At 42.1% G+C, this 21270-nt stretch overlaps 1 protein-coding gene across 1 annotated transcript in view; it reads left to right on the forward strand.

Moving 5' to 3' along the window:
• Positions 1 to 21270, forward strand: part of LOC112069170 (protocadherin Fat 2-like) — a 90312-nt gene that overhangs the window by 53856 nt on the left and 15186 nt on the right. The window contains 12 exon segments of the mRNA XM_070438439.1: positions 639 to 669; positions 671 to 739; positions 741 to 793; positions 796 to 827; positions 2289 to 2442; positions 4994 to 5227; positions 8666 to 9055; positions 13911 to 14122; positions 14570 to 14707; positions 14907 to 15050; positions 19730 to 19927; positions 20123 to 20723. Of these exon segments, the coding sequence (XP_070294540.1) occupies positions 639 to 669; positions 671 to 739; positions 741 to 793; positions 796 to 827; positions 2289 to 2442; positions 4994 to 5227; positions 8666 to 9055; positions 13911 to 14122; positions 14570 to 14707; positions 14907 to 15050; positions 19730 to 19927; positions 20123 to 20723 (2256 nt within the window).

Consider the following 21270-nt stretch of genomic DNA (forward strand, 5'->3'; position numbering starts at 1 on the left):
TTATCTAACTAATGAAATCTGTGAATTGACTATTCATAAAACTTCACGCTTGATAGTCATTACTATAACGTAGCCCCAGTTCGATGTAAATGGGGGTCATGGGTTATTTATTCACAGGGAGGGGCTATATTATCTACTAGGACTGTTCGGCTGGGGCTTAATATTTTAACGGCAGGCCTTTAACTCATGGTTATGTAACTTACTAATAATTTGGCTTCTTATCTTTTTATGTCCCTGTGCTCACCCTTGAGGGGGAGGCGAGTTGGGTTTGTCTTAGTATATGGGCTTTTATTTTTTATTAACAGAGGGCTATATGTCTCTTATTAACCTGTGGGCGCTATTAGAACGGCAGAGGGGGCAATATATCTAACACTCTGAACAAGTTCCATTAGAATAGGTTTTTACTTGATCAAAAGGCAACCATCATATTATCCTTTAGGGTTGCTGTTCCATCATTTCAAGTGTGGGTAAATGGTTCACATTGGGGAACAGAGATAGAAATTGTTGGGGGTGGCTTTGGGATTGAGCTACCAACTCTGTTGTAGGTCACCTCCATGTTACGAGCAAAGCTTGTTGAAACTAGATAGGATAGTTGATTTGGACAGTCGCAATGTTTACATCAAATGGTTTTTCCTTAGACGGGAGACCATTGGGCCAGTTCTCCATTCTAAGGAGGGGAGGTGGGGGCTGGTCTCAAAGAGTCTCTTGACCGTGAAGCTAAAGATAAGTACTCCCTGAGATACCGTTACAGACGGGAGATTCGAGGCCCATGCCACTGTAGAGGTCCATGTCCTAGCATCAACGATAACAGTCCTCTGTGTGTGCAGGTACGTCAGTCAGCCATGACACGACAGTATATATTTAGATTCCTGTAGATGATATACTACACGTCTTATGCAACATCTTAAACACGTTTACCGACATAGGACTTTATAACAGTTCATACATACAGTTCCTTTGAGACTTTTCAGACTTTTTCTTTTTCCAAATATGTTACGTTACAGCCTTATTTTAAATGGATTAAATTAAAAAATTATCTTCAGCATCTACACACAATACAACATAATGATTAAGTGAAAACAGGTTATAATAAATACCTTATTTACATAAGTATTCACACCCTTTGGTATGAGACTCGAAAATGAGCTCAGGTGCATCCTATTTTCAATGATCATCCTTGAAGTTTTTCTAACTTGATTGGAGTCCACCTGTGGTAAATTCAATTGATTGACATGATTTAGAAAGGCACACACTGTCTATAAAAGGTCCAACATGACAGTGCATGTCAGAGCGAAAACCAAGCCATAAAGTGGAAGGAATTGCCCGTAGAGCTCCGAGGCAGGATTGTGTCGAGGCACAGATCTGGGGAAGAGTACCAAAAAATGTCTACAGCATTGAAGGTCCCTAAGAACCGTGGCCTCCATCATTCTTAAATAGAAGAAGTTTGGAACCACAAGACTCTTCCTAGAGCGGCCGCCCGGCCAAACTGAGCAATCGGTGGAGAAGGGCCTTGGTCAGGGACCAAGAACCCGATGTCACTCTGACAGAGCTCTAGAGTTCATCTGTGGAGATGGGAGAACTTCCAGAAGGACAACCATCTCTGCAGCACTCCACCAAACAGGCCTTTATGGCCACTCTTCATTAAAAGGCACATGACAGCCCACTTGGAGTTTGCGAAGATTGAATCTTTGGACTGAATGCCAAGCTTCATGTCTCGAGGAAACCTGAGACCATCCCTACGGTGAAGCATGGTGGTGGCAGCATCATGCTGATGGGTTTTTTTTCAGTTTTTTTCAGCGGCAGGGACTGGGAGACTAGTCAGGATTGAGGCAAAGATGAACAAAGCAAAGTAAAGAGAGATTCTTGATGAAAACCAAAGAATGGGAGAAACTCCCCAAATACACRTATGCCAAGCTTGTAGCGTCATACCCAAGAAGACTCGAGGCTGTAATCGCTTTACTGAGTAAAGGGTCTAAATACTTATGTAAATGTGATATTTCCGTATTTTTCTTTTTTTAGAAATACATTTGCAAAAATGTCTAAAAACCTGTTTTTGCTTTGACATTATGGGGTATTGTGTGTTGATTGATGAGGGGAAAAAACGATGTAATCAATTTTAGAATAAGGCTTTACCGTAACTAAATGTGGAAAAAGTCAAGGGGTCTGAATACTTTCCGAAGGCACTCTCATAACACATCCATCAGCGGTAGCCTACCTAAGCATGAATTAAATGCCTATGTCAACAACTGCAATTTGACCTAAGATGTAGCTAACTATCAATGTTTCAGTTRCTGTACACAGAGGTTGTCGTGGAGAATTCCCCGTCACGCATGTTCATCGTGAAGGTTTCAGCGTYGGACCCAGACATCGGCACCAATGGACAAGTGTCCTACACCCTYCACGGCCCCAATGCAGACAAGTTCCATCTTGATCAAAAGACAGGTTAGAGACATCTTTTATTTGGGGTCTAAGCAAAAAGAGGCCCTAATTGAAATCTGTTTTTGTTTGAGTTGAGAGATTGCATCTCCATTCTTACAAAATACTTAAGCTGAGGTCTTCAAGAAGACAAGATAGTGTACCGTCAGACCAACACAAAGGTTTGGTGTTTTTTATATATTTGGTGCTTTGGCTTCTCGTCAACCGTACTTCCTGTTTGTCATAGCACTAGTCTATCATCAATCTCTCTTCATTATTGTAAGTCAAACAGAGCACATAATATTAAGAATGTGTGCTATCACATTACATATATGCTAGGAGAAGCTTTGATATGGCCTTCAATCCAAAGTAATGTTATGACACTGGTAGCACGGTGAATGACTACCAGAAATGTAAACATTTTGTGATTTATATGTACTTCTCACGGTTTTGTTCTTGATTAGATTTCAGCAAATATTTTGTCAAATGTTTTTAAAGAATGTATAGGCCTACTGTCTGGCCCTTTTCCCCACCATTTTGATATACATCTCAGTGTTTTTCCCCACCATTTTGATATACATCTGTGTTTTTCCCCACCATTTTGATATACATCTCAGTGTTTTCCCCCACCATTTTGATATACATCTCAGTGTTTTTCCCCACCATTTTGATATACATCTCAGTGTTTTCCCCCATCATTTTTGGATATACATCTCGTGTTTTTCCCACCATTTTGATATAACATCTCAGTGTTTTCCCCACCATTTTGTATACATCTCAGTGTTTTCCCCACTTTTGATATACATCTCAGTGTTTTTCCCCACCATTTTGATATACATCTCAGTGTTTTTCCCTCAACATTTTGATATACATCTCAGTGTTTTCTCCACCATTTTGATATACATCTCAGTGTTTCCCCACCATTTTGATATACATCTCAGTGTTTTTCCACCATTTTGATATACATCTCAGTGTTTTTCCCACCATTTTAATATACATCTCAGTGTTTTTCCCTCTATCATTTTGATATACATCTCAGTGTTTTTCCCACATTTTGAATATACATTCAGTGTTTTTCTCCACCGATTTTGATATACATCTCAGTGTTTTCCCCCACATTTTGATATACATCTCAGTGTTTTTCCCCAACATTTTGATATACAATCTCAGTGTTTCCCACCATTTTGATAACATCTCATGTTTTCTCCACCATTTTGATATACATGTTACATTCAGTTTTTTTCCCGACCTATTGTATTAGATACCAGTCAAAAGTTTGATACACCTACTCATTCATCATTCACTTAATTTCTGTTCTTACTGTTCTACATTGTAGAATAATAGTGAAGACATCAACTATGGAAAAACACATATGGAATCATGTAGTAACCAAAAAAAGTGTTAACAAATCAAAATCTATTTTAGATTTTAGATTCTTCAAAGTAGCCATGCTTTGCCTTGATGACAGCTTTGCACACTCTTGGCATTCTCTCATCCAGCTTCACCTGGAATCCTTTTCGAACAGTCTTGAAGGAGGTCACACATATGCTGAGCACTTGTGAGCTCCTTTTTCTTCACTCTGCGGTCTGACTCATCCCAAACCATCTCAATTGGGTTGAGGTTGGTGATTGTAGAGGCCAGGTCATCTGACGCAGCACTCCATCACTCTCCTTCTTGGTCAAATAGCCTTACACAGCCTGGAGGTGTGTTGGGTCATTGTCCTGTTGAAAAAATAAATGATAGTTTCCACTAAGAAACACGATGGGATGGCTTATCGCTGCAGAAGGCTGTGGTAGCCATGCTGGTTAAGTGTGCCTTGAATTCCAAATAAATCACACACAGTGTCACCAGCAAAGCACCTCCACACCATCCACCCTCCTCCTCCATGCTTCACGGTGGGAACCACACATGCGGAGATCATCCGTTCACCTACTCTGCATCTCACAAAGACACGGCGGTTGGAACACAAATCTCAAATTTGGACTCATCAGACTAAAGGACAGATTTCCACCAGTCTAATTCCATTCTCTGTTTCTTGGCCCAAGCAGTCTCTTCTTATTATTGGTGTCCTTTAGTAGTGGTTTCATTGCAGCAATTCGACCACGAAGGCAGATTCACAGGTCTCCTCTGAACAGTTGATGTTGACATGTCTGTTGTTGGAGTCTTCTGTGAAGCATTTATTTGTGCTGCAATCGGAGGTGCAGTTAACTCTAATGAACTTTGAAGAATCTTCAATAGAAAATATATTTAGATTTGTTTAACACTTTTTTGGTTACTACATGATTCCATATGTGTTATTTCATAGTTTTGATGTCTTCACTATTATTCTACAATGTAGAACATAGTAGAAATAAAGAAAAACCCTTGAATAAGTATGCGTGTCCTAACTTTTGACTGGTACTGTACATCTCAGTSATTTTTCCCATCACCAACAGTCAGTTTTAATCTATACTTAGACTATATCTATCCATCTATATATTGTATGTGTGGCCCTCTGCTCCACTAGGAGATGGACTTAGAGGGAATAAGTTATCTATAATATGTTCATCTAATTATCTGTTCTTCTTATCTGTGACAGGGGAGTTGTTCACCCTGGCCCAGTTGGACCGGGAGAAGGTGATGGAGTATGATCTARTAGTTAAAGCCACGGACGGCGGAGGTCGCTCCTGCCAGGCAGACATCTTACTCATGATCCAGGATGTGAATGACAACCCTCCCAAGTTCTCCAACAACCACTATGAAGTCACCGTGTTCGACAACACCACCGTCAGGACACCCATCGCTGTCATCTACGCCAAAGACCCTGACACTGGTAAGTTATATTATTGATATAAAATGAAAAGTGTAAACATTCTGAGGGAGAGTCTGAAGGGGCTTTGYTGATCTAGTTATTATATTTCATGTGCTAAAATCTATAGAATCAGAATGACTAGAATGGACATTTGCATTCTGAGGTATGGTTTGAGGGGCTTTGTCTGATCTAGTAATTATATTTCTATGGTAGAATCTAAATATCCCCTTTATGTAGCAGAGGCTCTACTCCTATATACGTCCCCAGGTCATAACATAGAGACTGTATAATATTTCATGGCCCTAAACCCCGCCCTCTCTGTGGATATAACCAACGGGRCTGCAGGTTATGAGTCAACAAGCGCATCACTAATTTATGCATATTTAATTTGGATGGTGCCCTTTAAAGATGTAGGCATCTGGATTGACGAAAAGCTATCTTTCAAAAAAAGATGTTGATAAGTTGATTAAGAAATTAAGAATTCAAATAGTCTTATTCTATAAGAACAGGTCCTGTCTTTTGTTAAATAGCAGAAAACAAATAATTCAGTCAACATTTCTGATGGCTTTAGACAATGGCAATATTGTCTATATGAATGCAGCAGCCAATACACTGAAGTCATTGGATGTAGTTTACCACAGTGCACTCCGCTTTGTTATGGGTATCAGGCTCAGGACACATCGCATGCATTCTGTATCAGAAACTGGCCCTCTCTGAAGTCTTGTAGAGCGATGCATTGCACTCTTTTTTTTTGTCTAAAAAAGCCCTCTTGCATAAACTTCCGCCATACCGTACCTCATCGTTCACCTTCAGACGTTTAAGTTACCAGACCTGGRATCAGGGATGGATAAACCTGGAGAACCCTTCAATATCTACTGAGTTAGGGAAATCATTTTTTTTGTTTTTTTTTGCTCTTCTCATCAAATCAAATCAAATCAAATGTATTTGGCACATACACATGGTTAGCAGATGTTAATGCGAGTGTAGCGAAATGCTTGTGCTTCTAGTTCCGACCATGCAGTAATAACCAACAAGTAATATAACCTAACAATTTCACAAGAACTACCTTATACACACACATGTAAAGGAATGAATACGAATATGTACAGAAAAATATATGAATGAGTGATGCCCGAACGGCATAGGCAAGATGCAGTAGATGGTATAGAGTACAGTATATACATATGAGATGAGTAATTGTGGGGTATGAACATTATATAAAGTGGCATTGTTTAAAGTGGCTAGGTGATACATTACATCAAGATGCAGTAGATGGTATAGCGTACAGTATATATACATGAGATGAGTAATGTATGGTATGTTAAGCATTATAATAAAGTGGCTAGTGATTAGTTCATCTTTTAATATAAAGTGGCTGATTTAGCAGTCTGTATGGGCTTGAGATAGAAGCTGTTTTCAGTTCTCGGTCCCACTTTGATGCACCTGTATGCATCAACAATACCCAACTATGACATAGCAATACCATAATGACAAAGAAAAAAAAATTTTTTTAGAAACTGGAAAATCACATATACAGTATATAAGATTCAGAGCCTTACTAATTTCTTCTCTGGGATTGTCTGGGTGGTTCAACATTCTTCTATTTAAGAATGATGGAGGCCACTGTTTTTGGGACTTCAATGCTGAGAATGTTTTGGTACCCTTCAGATCTTTCGACTCAAGAGCTCAATGATTCTCTTTGACCTCATGGCTTGGTTTTTGCTCTGACATGCACTGTAACTGTGGGACTATATATATATATTGAGGGAGGAGAGGTCTAAGGGCTCCTGTTTCAAAACGACAAACACACCCACAGAGCCCCAGATCAACGCACAATTAGACCCCCAAATCATGAAAAACAAAAAGATTAATTACTTGAACACATTGGAAAGAATTAAAAAAAAACAAGAGCAAACTAGAATGTATTTGGCCGCTAAACAGACGAGTACACAGTGGCAGAATACTGACATGTTGACTGCCCAAACTTAGGAAGCTTTGACTATGTACAGACTCAGTGAGCATCAGCCTTGGCTATTGAAGAAGGCGCCGTAGGCAACATGGCTTCAAGAGAAGACCAGGCTATGTGCCACACTGCCCACAAAAATGAGGTGGAACTGGAGCTGCACTTCCTAACCTTCTCTGCCACTGTATGAACCATATTAGAGAGACATATTCCTCCGATTACCACAATCACACAAGAATTCGAAAACAATCCAATTTTGATAAACTCCATATCTACTGGGTGAAAATTCCATCGTGGTGCATGCACAGCAGCAGATTTGTGACTGTTGCCTACAAGAAAAGGGCAACGACGTGAGAGAACAAACACACTGCTAAAATACAACCGATATTTTTATGTTTATTTATTTTAACTTGTGTGCTTTTAACCATTTGTAATTGTTACATACGACTGCATATATATATGACATTTGTAATGTCTTTATTTGTTTTGAATCAACTTCTGTATGTGTAATGTTTACTGTTGCATTATTTATTGTTTATTTTGACTTTTTGTATATTCCTACCTCACTTGCTTTGGGCATGCTTAACACAATGCCATAAAGCCTTGGAGGGAGAGAGAGAGAGAGAGAGAGAGAGAGAGAGAGAGAGAGAGAGAGAGAGAGAGAGAGAGAGAGAGAGGAGAGAGAGAGAGAGAGAGAGAGAGAGAGAGAGAGAGAGAGAGAAGGAGAGAGAGAGAGGAGAGAGAGAGAGAGAGAGAGAGACGAGAGAGAGAGAGAGAGAGAGAGAGAGAGAGATGAGAGAAGAGAGAGAGAGAGAGAGAGAGAGAGAGAGAGAGAGAGAGAGAGAGAGAGAGAGAGAGAGAGAGGAGAGAGAGAGAGCGAGAGAGAGAGAGAGAGAGAGAGAGAGAGAGAGAGAGAGAGAGAGAGAGAGAGAGAGAGAGAGTTTACTGTGTAAATATTCTCACCAAGAGATTCATTATTCACAGAAATGAGACTACATTTCTTCCAAATTTGAACTTATTAAACTCAGCGAGGAAAACTTAAAAATACTCATAGGGCGAAGGAGCAATGGCTCCTCTTGCAGCCAAATATGTATTTTGCCTGCCATAGCTGAGGGACACTGAATAATAACATCTGCTAGTAAGCAGTACTTACTTATTATGACTGTTATTGCAATTGCACCTTGCATATTGTTTTGATAAAGCTTTGATAAGGCCGTTAACTCGTATATTAAGTTACTACCTACTGGTGGGATTAGCATACTTTGGAAGAAACCTGAACTCATGGTGCTAAACCAACCAGACTGACAATTCCTATTTTCTCCTCCGGCAGATATGAACTCTGAGGTGAAATACCATAGAGATAATAGTAGCTAGATAGTGTCCTGTCTCTATATGAAATAGTCTCTGCTCAGAACAACCAGACGGACTCCTATTCTCTCCTCTCCTTCTGCAGGTATAAACTCTGAGGTGAAGTATTCTCTACTCTCCTTCTGCAGGTATAAACTCTGAGGTGAAGTATTCTCTACTCGAGGACAACAGCGTCCACTTCTCATTAGAAGAGTTCTCCGGTATCCTGCGCCTGGAGAGGTCGCTGGCCGAAAACACCCGGTCGACCTTTGAACTCAAGGTTAAAGCCACCGACAGGGGGCTTCCCCGACAACTGTACTCCATTGCCACAGTTACGGTGCATGTTGTCGACCTGAGCGACTACAAGCCGGTATTCTTAAGCCAGGAGTACTTCGCCCAGATCCCAGAATCCACCCTGGTAGGGTCAGAGGTCATCAGCGTCTCTGCCCTCACTAGAGACGGGACCGAGACGGAATCCATCATCTACTCCATCGTCTCTGGCAACGAGGGGGGAAGGTTCTACCTGCACCCAGCAACTGGTAAGGTTCTGTTCCGTCACTTCCAGGAGTTCCATGGGTTATTAAGGTTCTGTAAGATTCCATAATGTTCCATAAGATTCCATAAGATTCCATAATGTTCCATAAAGTTTATTTGAGTTTATTTGGGCAAATTAATATATTTATGAAGCACAATCATTTTGAATACCACATCAGCAAGAAAAAAGTGGCAGAAGGCAGAGAAGCCCACTTATAAGGTTGATGGAAAACTAAAGGGTACAGCAAATACCTATTCACCTGGTTATGTTGCTGACTGCAATATAGTGCCATTTCTTTAATGTTTTGGCAGAGTTAGAAGGTCTGCTTTCTATTTGACACTCAGAAGTCAGACATCAGAGCAGTATTGCACAGCGAGGCAGAGAAATGATTGAATGTACATTGTCACTGCTGGTGCACTTTTGATAGATTTTGTAAAGGTCCTGTTGATATACAGTACCGGTCAAAAGTTTTAGAACATCGACTCATTCCAGGGTTTTTCTTTATTTTTTACTATTTCCTCCATTGTAGAATAATAGTGAAGACATCACAACTATGAAATGACACAAATGGAAACATGTAGTAACCAAAAAAGTGTTAAACAAATCCAAATATATTTTATATATTGAGATTCTTCAAAGTAGCAATCCTTTGCCTTGATGACAACCTTGCACACGCTTGGCATTCTCTCAACCAGCTTCATGAGGCAGTCACCTGGAATGCATTTCAATTAACAGGTGTGCCTTCTTAACAGTWAATTTGTGGAATTTCTTTCCTTCTTAATGCGTTTGAGCCAATCAATTGTGTTGTGACAAGGTAGGGGTGGTATACAGAAGATAACCCTATTTGGTAAAAGACCAAGTCCATATTATGGCAAGAACAGCTCAAATAAGCAAAAAGAACCAACAGTCCATTATTACTTTAAGACATGAAGGTCAGTCAATATGGAACATTTCAAGAACTTTGAATGTTTTCTCTCAATGTGTCTATTATGCATCGCAAAAGGCATGTCTCAATCAAGATCTATATAAACCTGCTCTCTGAGGACTGTGGGCTACAGGCGAGTTGGAGGACACAGCCCAGCTTTCAACCCTTTCTGCGTCGCAGAGGTGAAGTCAAGAGGTTTATTCCAGAGTTACACTTGGTGGTCAGGTTAGCCTCAGAAATTGCACAGTCCTGTGGGCCAAATAGATGCTTCACAGAGTTCTAAAGTAACAGACACATCTCAACATCAATGTTTCAGAGGAGACTGTGTGACACTCAGGCCTTCATGGTCGAATTGCTTGGCAAAGAAACGGACTAAACTAAAGGACACACGCAATAATAAGAAGAGACTTGCTTGGGCCAAGAAACACGAGCAATGGACATTAGACCGGTGGAAATTTGTCCTTTGGTCTGGAGTCCAAATTGGAGATTTTTGGTTTCAATCGGTGTGTCTTTGTGAGACACGGTGTGGGTGAACGGATTATCCCTGCATGTGTATTTCCCACCATGAMGCATGGAGGAAGAGGTGTTATGGTGTGGGGGTGATTTGCTATTGACACTGTGTGATTTATTTAGAATTCAAGGCACACTTAACCAGCATGGCTACCACAGCATTCTGCAGCGATACGCCATCCCAACTGATTTGGGCTTAGTGGGACTATCATTTCTTTTTCAACAGGTCAATGACCCAACACACCTCCAGGCTGTGTAAGGGCTATTTGACCAATAAGGAGAGTGATGGAGTGCTGCATCAGATGACTTGGCCTCCACAATCCCCTGAACTCAACCAAATTGAGATGGTTTGAAATGAGTCGGACCGCAGAGTGAAGGAAAAGCAGCCAACAAGTGCTCAGCATATGTGGGAACTCCTTCAAAACTGTTGGAAAAGCATTCCAGGTGAARCTGGTTGAGAGAATGCCAAGAGTGTGCAAAGCTGTAATTAAAAATAAAATTCAATAGATTTTGATTTTTTTAACACTTTTTTGGTTACTACATGATTCCGTATGTGTTATTTAATAGTTCTACAATGTAGAAAATTGTAGAAAAAATTAAGAAAAACCCTTGAATGAGTAGGTGTTCTAAAACATTTGACCGGTAGTGTAAGCTGTACAGCAATCAGCCACTCTGGATAAGTATACATTAGTCAGTACTGTATTATACTGCCTGGTCTTATATACTGTACTTTGTGACACCACCACAAACGCAGGGAGTTTCTTTTCTCCCTGATTTCTCTTGGTGTTCCTTCATTACAAATCCTCCCTTCTTTGATAAACCGTAGCAGGGCAGGAGTCTCATAGAGGTTGTTTGGATTGAGCCAAACCAATGTCTGTATTAGTTGTTAAACCATTCAATAGCCGGGCTTGTCAGCAACTTAATCCACTCGTGTGTAGTTCCATCCCAGGAGTAATCATCCCACCACACAGCTGTTTTGTTACCATTGTGTCAAAGTCAGGAAGTCGTTTTTTTAGTTATGTATAATATGTTTTAAGCAAATGGATCGACTTGAAGCTTAAATGTTTGTATTATATGTTGTATCAATGGAGTCAGACTTGGAAGCTTAATGTTATGTATTATATGTTGTTCAATGGACAGACGTGGAAGCTTTAAGTTATGTATTATATGTTGTATCAATGAGTCAGACGTGGAAGCTTAATGTTATTGTTCTTTGGTCTCGGCTAGTCACATGAAAGAGAAGTTTAGAGGACTGAATGAGTTTAAATGTGTGTATTCCTTGTTGTCTTTGTTAGAGGCAGAGCCCTGCAGTATAACGCAGTACATTGGGTATAACGCAGTTTAAGCAGTACATTGGGTTGTTTTCTTTAGTTTGTCTAACTTCAGTTATTTTTCTCTTTCTCATTGGAACATCAGAGAAAAGCAGGTGCCACTTCCAATTGCATATTTACTAGCTCAGTTCCAACATGAGTTCAGGGTTGAAATCAAACAATTCAGGAAGTAACTGAAATTCCAATTCCATTATTCTCAATGACTCTCATAAACTGAAAAGGAGAAGCTATTTTTGGATATTAATTCAAATCACTTGTCAAATTGGTGTCAAAGTACATTTTTGTTGCATGTTAGTTTTATCCTTAACCCTTTTCCTAACATTAACTACCTCAACAAACAGACAAGGTGAGGGTCTAGAAGTCTTCAACTACCTCAACAAACAGAGATTGTACCTGTGTGATATTATTGCACATGTTGAAACCTGGTGGGTATTTTAAAGGAATGCAGGTGGCGGTTATGACTCTTGTTATGTTGTTATCTTGTCTTATATTAATGAAGTGTGTAAACTAGACTGGCAGATGGCCCAGGAATCCAGGAACGCTCTCTCTCCCCCATTTACAGGTGTCTGTTTCTGCAGCTGAGAGATAGAGAGATGGAGGAAGTGAGAGAGAAAGAGAGGGGGATGAGAAGGAGAGAGGGGAGACAGAGAGAGAGGGATGAGAAGGAGAGAGGGAGACAGAGAGAGGGGATGAGAGAAGAGAGAGAGAAATGTGAGAGGGGGTGGGAGGGAGTATGAGAGAGAAGAGTGAGGGGGTGAGAGAATGGAGAGGGAAAGAGTGAGAGAAGAAGAGAGAGAGGGGGGGGGGGTAGGAGGGAGTTTGACAGAGACAACAATGAAATGACAATAATTAACGGCAGAAAATTCTCTGGTGTTGTTTCCAAGTCTGTTTCATATCAGTCTTACATCAGCCTGTCGGCTGAATACGAGAGCAGTGACAGGTTCCACCAGGGTACAGAACACCAATAGATGACTGTGGTGCGTAATCCAATGTACTGTACTGCTGCACTCTGTGGCTTTTCTAACCATAGCTACAGTAAGGGATGTTCAGATAACGTGAGACAAGCCAGATGTAGAATATTTCTAAAATCACAATCCATACCCAATATTACGGCAAACACCTTCCTGCTACGGACTCCTTGTACCTAAACTTAACAATAAAATATATTTCTGATCTTGAGCAGAGCTGTCCTTGGAACAAGATAGAAAGGACAACTCCAATCTGCTCAAGACATGTCCTTATCTCTACATCCTGGTACTGTAGTTAAATTGGGCTGGAACAGTGTATATTTTACAATCCCATTTCTCTCCATCCTGGTCACTGTCAGTTAAATTGGCTGGAACCGATGTATATTTTACAATCCCCATTTCTCTACATCCTGGTACGGTAGTTAAATTGGGCTGGAACAGATGTATATTTACAATCCCCATTTCTCTAATCCTGGTACTGTAGTTAAATTGGGCTGGAAGGAATGTATATTTTACAATCCCCATTTCTCTACATCCTGGTACTGTAGTTAAATTGGGCTGGAAAACAGATGTATATTTACAATCCCATTTCTCTAATCCTGGTACTGTAGTTAAATTGGCTGGAACAGAATGTATATTTTACAATCCCCATTTCTCTACATCCTGATACTGTAGTTAAATTGGCTGGAAACAGATGTATATTTTACAATCCCATTTCTCTACATCCTGGTACTGTAGTTAAATTGGGCTGGAACATGTGTATATTTTACAATCCCCATTTCTCTACATCTGGTACTATTAACAGGTAGAACCCCACTTTTGACCCTTGGCAAAAAAAAAATTTTTTTAATGTTTTTGGGAAACAGAACAAAGACAATCAGATAGCGCTGACAAAAACACATCAGTGTTCTGTTTTTAATAAAAGAGCACCGCAACATGGTGTTGAATATGTTGTTGCTGTGGTCATCTTTGGAAAATGCTGTAATTTTTCCTATTTTTTAATGAAGGCTGAGAACATATACTCAAAACCCACATCTGTCAACCCAGGACTGYGTTAGTGTGTACAAGACCAAGTTAACACAGCGGTCAGTTAAATTAATACAGTTTGTGTTGTGTGTTTTTAAGGTGTTCTGGCTGTGAATGGTTCTTTAGACTTTGAGCTGTGTCRTGAATACTACCTGTCATTGGAGGGGACGAGAGGCAAGTCGACTCTGAGCGACATCACCATGGTGATTATCAACRTCACAGATGTCAATGACAACACGCCCGTGTTCGGACAGGGAGACTACAGAGCTGACATCTCAGAGGACCTGTCGCCTGGCGATGTGGTGATGCAGGTAGTTTTCACTCTCAACCGTCAACTGTCAACTGTCAACTGTGACTTTAGAAACCAGTTATTGTAATACACCATTCAATGTGTTCAATGACAAGTCATTTCCCTGAGGGGACTAATCAAGTTGTTTTGAATTTGGCATTTGGACAGACACACATCTAAGTACTTAGAGAAAATGGCAGTTTGGTTGAGCTAATAATAATAAGACTGTCATTTAATTTGGTGTCAATAAGAGCCAAGCAGCTCAGTTCAATGAGGCTTACTGTTCCCTCTTCTCAACTCCCTCTTATCTCTTCCCTCTTCTCACCCCCTTATCTCTTATCTCTTCACTCCGCCCTTATCTCTTATCTCTTCACTCCGCCCTTATCTCTTCCTCTTCCCTTATCTCTTATCTCTTCTCTCTCCCGCTTCTGCTGCTTCTCCCCCTTTCCCCTCCTTCCCCCACTCCAAGGTGACAGCCATCGACCTGGATGGGCCGTTGAACAACCTCGTCCACTACTCCATCTCCAGTGGAGACCCTCAGGGGCAGTTCGGCATCGACCCTCGCAGTGGAGAGATCATAGTCAGGGCCACGCTGGACAGAGAGGAGGTGAGGAGGGGGGGGGGGAGTTTGGGCTTTTATATGGGGAAGGAATCACCTGGAATAAAGTTGAAAAACTGCTCAGAACAGGTTTCCCTGGAGATGCACTGGTGAAGCCCTTTGCTCTCCTAGGAGCTAAGAGAAAGAAGTCAAGGAAGTAGTAGAACACTGATATCCTGTATGTAACTGGTCTCTCTTCCTGTCCCAGATCACGCACTACTCTCTGACGGTCCAAGCAGCTGATGAGGGAGACCCTCCTCTGTCTACGGCGGTCCAAGTGACCTTGACCGTGTCCGATGTCAACGACAACCCACCTGTCTTCTCCCAGATTAAACACAACCTGGTCCTTCAGGTACCAACACAGGCCTTACACAACTAACAGCACACACACACACACACACACACACACACCACACACACACACACACACACACACACACACACACACACACACACACACACACACACACACACGTGCACACGCACACACACATGTTTCCCTCACTCTCCTCTCACAATCAGCACCCTAAACAGCTGGCTATCCTCAGCTGCCTCTATACACCAGGAGTGGAATGATCGAGAGCTGAAGAACCAATACAGGCGTGTGCTGTGACTTTGGCTAATTCATATTCAAGATAATTTATTGATGAATTACTTGAATAATTAACGTATCTAGTTTATTTAATTTGGTTATCCTATCCAAATGAATCTAAAAGGGCACAATTAAGGGTTTTGACATAGACAGACCCTTGAAATGAACTCTATCAGGAGTTATCATTAACTGTTATACCATTCTATATCAACAATAGTCTTAATCAACAGTCAATTACTATTTCATTCTGGAACCTCGGTCAAGTTCTGGAACCTCGTCAAGTTCTGGAACCTCGTCAAGTCTGAACCTCAAGAACCCAATGAACTCAATTCACAAATAATGAATTCAAGGTTTTATTACTTGACTAAATAAATGAGGTCATTAGCAGATACAATACAGTTATTGAGACTCCACAGGTCAATATAAATTAACTTCTGTACTCAACTCAGGCAAATACATATATATTTCACAAGACTTTGAGGATGAGATGGTCTTATCAATTGAAAGAGAAAATATGAGAGGGCTACTTCCTCCACATCTGCTTTCACAACCGTGAAACTATAAGAGCTTCACCAACCAGGAATAGACAATGGGCTATGGCTAATCAGTTATCTCAGTCCAGAGGGTAGGAGTACTTCACAGCCGAAGGACTCTCTCCCTCCTGCTCTCTCTCTGTGTCTGTCTGTCTGTCTGTCTGTCTGTCTGTCTGTCTGTCTGTCTGTCTGTCTGTCTGTCTGTCTGTCTGTCTGTCTGTCTGTCTGTGTCTGTCTGTCTGTCTGTCTGTCTGTCTTGTCTGTCTCTGTCTGTCTGTCTGTCTGTCTGTCTGTCCTGTCTGTCTGTGGTTCTGTGTCTGTCTGTCTGTCTGTGTCTGTCTGTCTGTCTGTGTCTGTCTGTCTGTCTGTGTCTGTCTGTCTGTGTCTGTTCTGTCTGTCGTCTGTCTGTCTGTTGTCTGTCTGTCTGTGTCTGTCTGTGTCGTCTGTCGTCTGTGTCTGTTCTGTGTCTGTCTGTGTCTGTCTGTGTCTGTGTCTGTCTGTGTCTGTGTCTGTCTGTGTCTGTCTGTGGTCTGTCTGTGTCTGTCTGTGTCTGTCTGTGTCTGTCTGTGTCTGTCTGTGTCTGTTCCTGTGTCTGTCTCGTGTCTGTCTGTGTCTGTTCTGTGTCTGTCTGTGTCTGTCCTGTGGTCTGTCTGTGTCTGTCTGTGTCTTGTCTGTGTCTGTCTGTGTCTGTCTGTGTCTGTCGTGTCTGTCTGTGTCTGCTGTGTCGCTGGTCTCTGTCTGTCTCTTTGTCTCTTGTCTCTTTGTCCTTTGTCTCTTTGTCTGTTTGTCTCTTTGTCCCTCTTTGTCTCTTTGTCCTTCTTGTCTCTTTGTCTCTTTGTCTCTTGTCTCCTGATCCTCTTTGATCCTCTGCTCTTTCTTGTCTCTTATGTCTCTCTGTCTCTTTGTCTCTCTGTCCTCTCCTCTCTCTTTGTCTCTCTGTCTCTCTCTCTCTTTGTCTCTCTGTCTCTCTCTCTTTCTGGTCTCTCTGTCCTCTTCTTTGCTCTCTGTCTCTGGCTGTCTCTTTGTCTCTCTGTCTCTTCTGTCTCTTTAGTCTCTCTTTGTCTCTTCTCTCTCTCTCTTTGTCTCTCTTGTCTCTCTCTCTTTCTCTCCTCTTGTTCTCTCTCTCTTTGTCTCTGTCTCTCTCTCTCTTTGTCTCTCTGTCTCTCTGTTCTCTCTCTGTCTCTCTCTCTCTTTGTCTTCCTGTCTCTCTTCTCCTTTTGTCTCTCTGTCTCTCTCTCTCTGTCTCTGTTCTCTCTCTCTGTGTCCTGTCTCTCTCTCTCTGTCTCTCTGTCTCTCTCTCTCTTGTCCTCTCTGTCCTCTCTCTCTCTTTGTCTCTCTGTCTCTCTCTCTCTTGTCTCCTCTGTCTCTCTCTCTCTTTGTCTCTCTGTCTCTCTCTCTCTTTGTCTCTCTGTCTCTCTCTCTCTCTTTGTCTCTCTGTCTCTCTCTCTCTTTGTCTCTCTGTCTCCTCTCTCTCTTGTCTCTCTGTCTCTCTCTCTTCTTTGTCTCTCTGTCTCTCCTCTCTCTTTGTCTCCTCTGTCTCTCTCTCTCTTTGTCTCTCTGTCTCTCTCTCTCTTTGTCTCTCTGTCTCTCTCTCTCTCTGTGTCTCTTGTCTCTCTGTCTCTCTCTCTTTGTCTCTGTCTCTCTCTCTCTTGTGTCTGTCTCTCTCATGTTTCAAGTTATATCAACATGTCATGAGTCTTTCAGTTTGATATATTGTTAGGAAAATGTGTTCAAATGTCCTTGCACCATTTTCCTTTGTCACAAAGAGTATAATTCCTGACTCTTCTCCCTTGCAATAGAAATCTCTTGTTGCTCAAAAGCTTGGCCGGTTGTTTCCCCAGTAACACATGCAGATCATAAGACGGTCTGCTGACTTGCCGAAGGCGTCTCCTGACTAAGGTTGAATATTTTCCCGGTATTTTACAAATGTCCATCACGAGAACAAATCACTTTTCTCCTGGGTAACCCGGTATTTCCGACCAAAACCAGAAGTGTCATCATTAAAAAAAGACTATAAAGCATATAAATATGTCTGGATTTGATTTGATTAGAGCTTTGATCARCATGAAAATTCCAACCTGATGCTACCTGACCCTTGATGAGACATATATTAAATACATTTCATGAGCCCAAGCCCAAAAAAGCCCAAATACAAAACATAGCCTATATGATAAAGGCTACTGCACATTAAGCACGACAGAAGAACATAAAAACCCATAGATGTAGCTAGCTATATGCTATCWTGGGTAAATAAATGAAACTAGCTCCAGTAGGCTAATCTTTTTGAGTGTGAACTGTATTACTGTACTGTATTGTATAATACTGTATTATATGGACTGGAATTACGCACATCGTTTAAACCATGAAAAAGCAGAATAGAACATGTGATTCTGGTGCAGCACATGCGGACTATAAAGTTACATGTATAGGCTAGCGAATTGTATTTTAATATTGAAATATAATAGGGCCTATTTGTGTATAATTAGTAGGCTGACGCATATATAACTTTCATAATATTTCCTGTAATRTTATTAGCCTCCCTCCTCTTTCTCTCTCTATTGTTGCTTCATTCCTTCCATCGCTTTCAACAGTTAAATGAAATACGTTTTGTTGTCCTCATCATCATCATTCTGATGACATTCTTGAACGATAGAATTAGATGCGGAAATCTTTCCATCCCCAATCACTTCTATTGGTTCTGGTGTATTTAACATTCAGCAAAAAAAGTGCTTGCCTACCTCTTCGAATAGTTTATTGGTATAAGAAATGCTATAAAAAAATAAATGTCCAGCAAGCTATTCTAGTCTAGCTTTTCCTGCACGGCTCCAAGAGCTAAGGAGCGGTTTTTAAAGAGAGGCCTGCGGAGCACAGGCGCTTACGTATTGCGCAAGAGACAGAGGCTATGAGTTTGAAGATTATGATGCATAACCCCATATTAATGAGCTAAATACAAGGCTAATACTGCATTGAATTGATTCCCTGAAAGAGGTAGGCTAGGACATCTATATATGGTCTGTACTGTATATCAATCTAGAACATTTCAAATACGACAATTGAATTCACATTTACTGTCGTCAGTGAGCCCAGGACTTCCGTGGGAACATCTCATCAGTGAGCCCAGGACTTCCGTGGGAACATCTCATCCCAGAGACTGCAACGGTGTCAGATGCAAATGTACATCCATCCATCCGGACAACGCCATATTGAATTATCACGTCACCCATCTCTGCCAACAGGGCACTCTGTTTCAGTGACCTGTTCCAGCAGTCCCAGCTGAAATGGAATGACCTGAGGAGAAAAGGGGGATACCTAGTCAGTTGCATAACTGAATGCATTCAACTGAAATGTGTCTTCCGCATTTAAATTTAACCCATCCCATCTGAATCAGAGAGGTGCGGGGGGGGGGGGGGCTGCCATAATCAACATCAACATCCACATCTTCGGCGCCCAGCGGGTTAACTGCCTTGCTCAGGGGCAGAACGACCGATTTTTACCTTGTCAGCTCTGGGATTCGATCCAGCAATCTTTTGGTTACTGGCCCAACGCTCTAACCCCTAGGCTACCTAGAAGGCTAGGCTACCTGAAACCTGTGCTTGTTCTGCCAAATTGTAACACATTGATGTGAGCTCATCTGCTTTCATGTGCCGAATACAACAGGTGTAGACGAGCTCATACCAGCACTCAGTCAAGCACTGTAACATTCATTCCAGGTGGAAACTTCTGGCACTTACTGGAAACTTTTGACATTTTTCAAGATAAGATTCACGATCAGCACGTTTTTGCAATGTAGTAAAATCATTAGGGGTCTGTCTTGTTTTAGGCCCTTGTGGAACGAGGTGTCATGGAAGGCTTGACCTAGTTTCCATGAGTACATAACTAACGACGGTACCGTATGTTCCTTGTCAGGAGAGCGAGGCCATCGGTAGCAGTATCCTCCAGCTGGTGGTCACAGACAGAGACACCCCTCACAATGGACCTCCCTTCACTTTCCTCATCGTGTCTGGGAACGAGGACCGCCGCTTCCACGTAGACCAGGGAGGTCTGTTGTCCATCTCTGCCCCTCTGAAGAAGAAGATCAAGCCACAGCACCTACTGAAAATACAGGTAACGAATATTCCTGTAATAAAACGGATCCCTACAGGCAAAACATATTTACCTGCTTGTAATCTGTTTATCTGACGTCTATACATGCCCACTGGTTATTTGGGATGTCGAAATGGAGTATAACTTTATACCTACATAGTACTAGGAGATACTGACATTTTATAATGTGTGTTTCTATTCATGTCCTTACCTCAGGTGACAGACAGCGGACACCCTCCTCTCTCCTCCATCTGCGTGGTAAAGATCAACGTCACTGAGCAGAGCAAGTACCCTCCTTCTGTGATGCCCCTGGAAGTCTTCATCACCACCACAGGAGACACTTTCTCCAACCGAGTCATAGGCAAGCTCCATGCCTCCGACCAGGACCTGCACGACATCCTAAACTACAAGCTGGTCTCGGAGTCTCCAGGTGGGGGAGACCCAGGGCCGAGCTCAGGCCCCTCTGGAGGCCTCTCAAGGTTCTCTGTGGATCTGGTGGATGGGAAGATCTGGGCCGATGAAGACCTGAAACCTGGTCTCTACTCCCTCAATGTCAGCGTCTCCGATGGGAAGTTCAGCGTGTGGGCCGGGGTGAAGGTCCATGTGTGGAAACCCACCCAGCAGGCACTGGACGCTGGGCTCACTCTGCAGATGGCTGGGCTTTCCCCGGAGGAGTTCTTGGGGGACCACTGGAGAGGCCTCCAGAGGAGCCTCAGCACGGCCCTGGGTATAGCCAGGCAAGACCTCCACCTGGTGAGCCTACAGCAGCAACCCAACTCCCTGGTCCTGGAGGTTCTGCTGCTATGGAGGCCGCATGGTGGAAAGTGGCTAGGAAAAACATCCTAGAAAGGCCAAAACCTAGAAGAAACCTAGAGAGGAACCAGGCTATTAGGGTGGTCCAGTCCTCTTCTGGGCTGTGCCGGGTGGAGATTATAACAGATCATGGCCAAGATGTTCAAATGTTCATAAATGACCAGCCATGGTCAAAATAAAATAATCACAGTACGTTGTCGAGGGTCAGCACCTACAGAGTAAATGTCAGTGGCTTTCATAAGCGATCATTAAGAGTATCTCTATCGCTCCTGCGTCTCTAGAGAGTTAAACAGCAGGTCTGGGCAGGTAGCACGTCGGTCCGGTAACAGGTCAGGGTTCCAATAGCCGAGCAGAACAGTTAGGACTGGAGCAGCAGCACGGCCAGGTGACTGGGACAGCAAGGAGTCATCATGTCAGGTCGTCCTGAGAATGGTCCTAGGGCTCAGGTCCTCCGAGAGAAAGAAAGAGAGAAAGAGAGAATTAGAGAGAGCATACTTAAATTCACACAGGACACCGGATAAGACAGACAAGTACTCCAGATAGAACAAACT

Source organism: Salvelinus sp. IW2-2015, unplaced genomic scaffold (assembly GCF_002910315.2).
Source record: "Salvelinus sp. IW2-2015 unplaced genomic scaffold, ASM291031v2 Un_scaffold923, whole genome shotgun sequence".
Taxonomy (NCBI): domain Eukaryota; kingdom Metazoa; phylum Chordata; class Actinopteri; order Salmoniformes; family Salmonidae; genus Salvelinus; species Salvelinus sp. IW2-2015.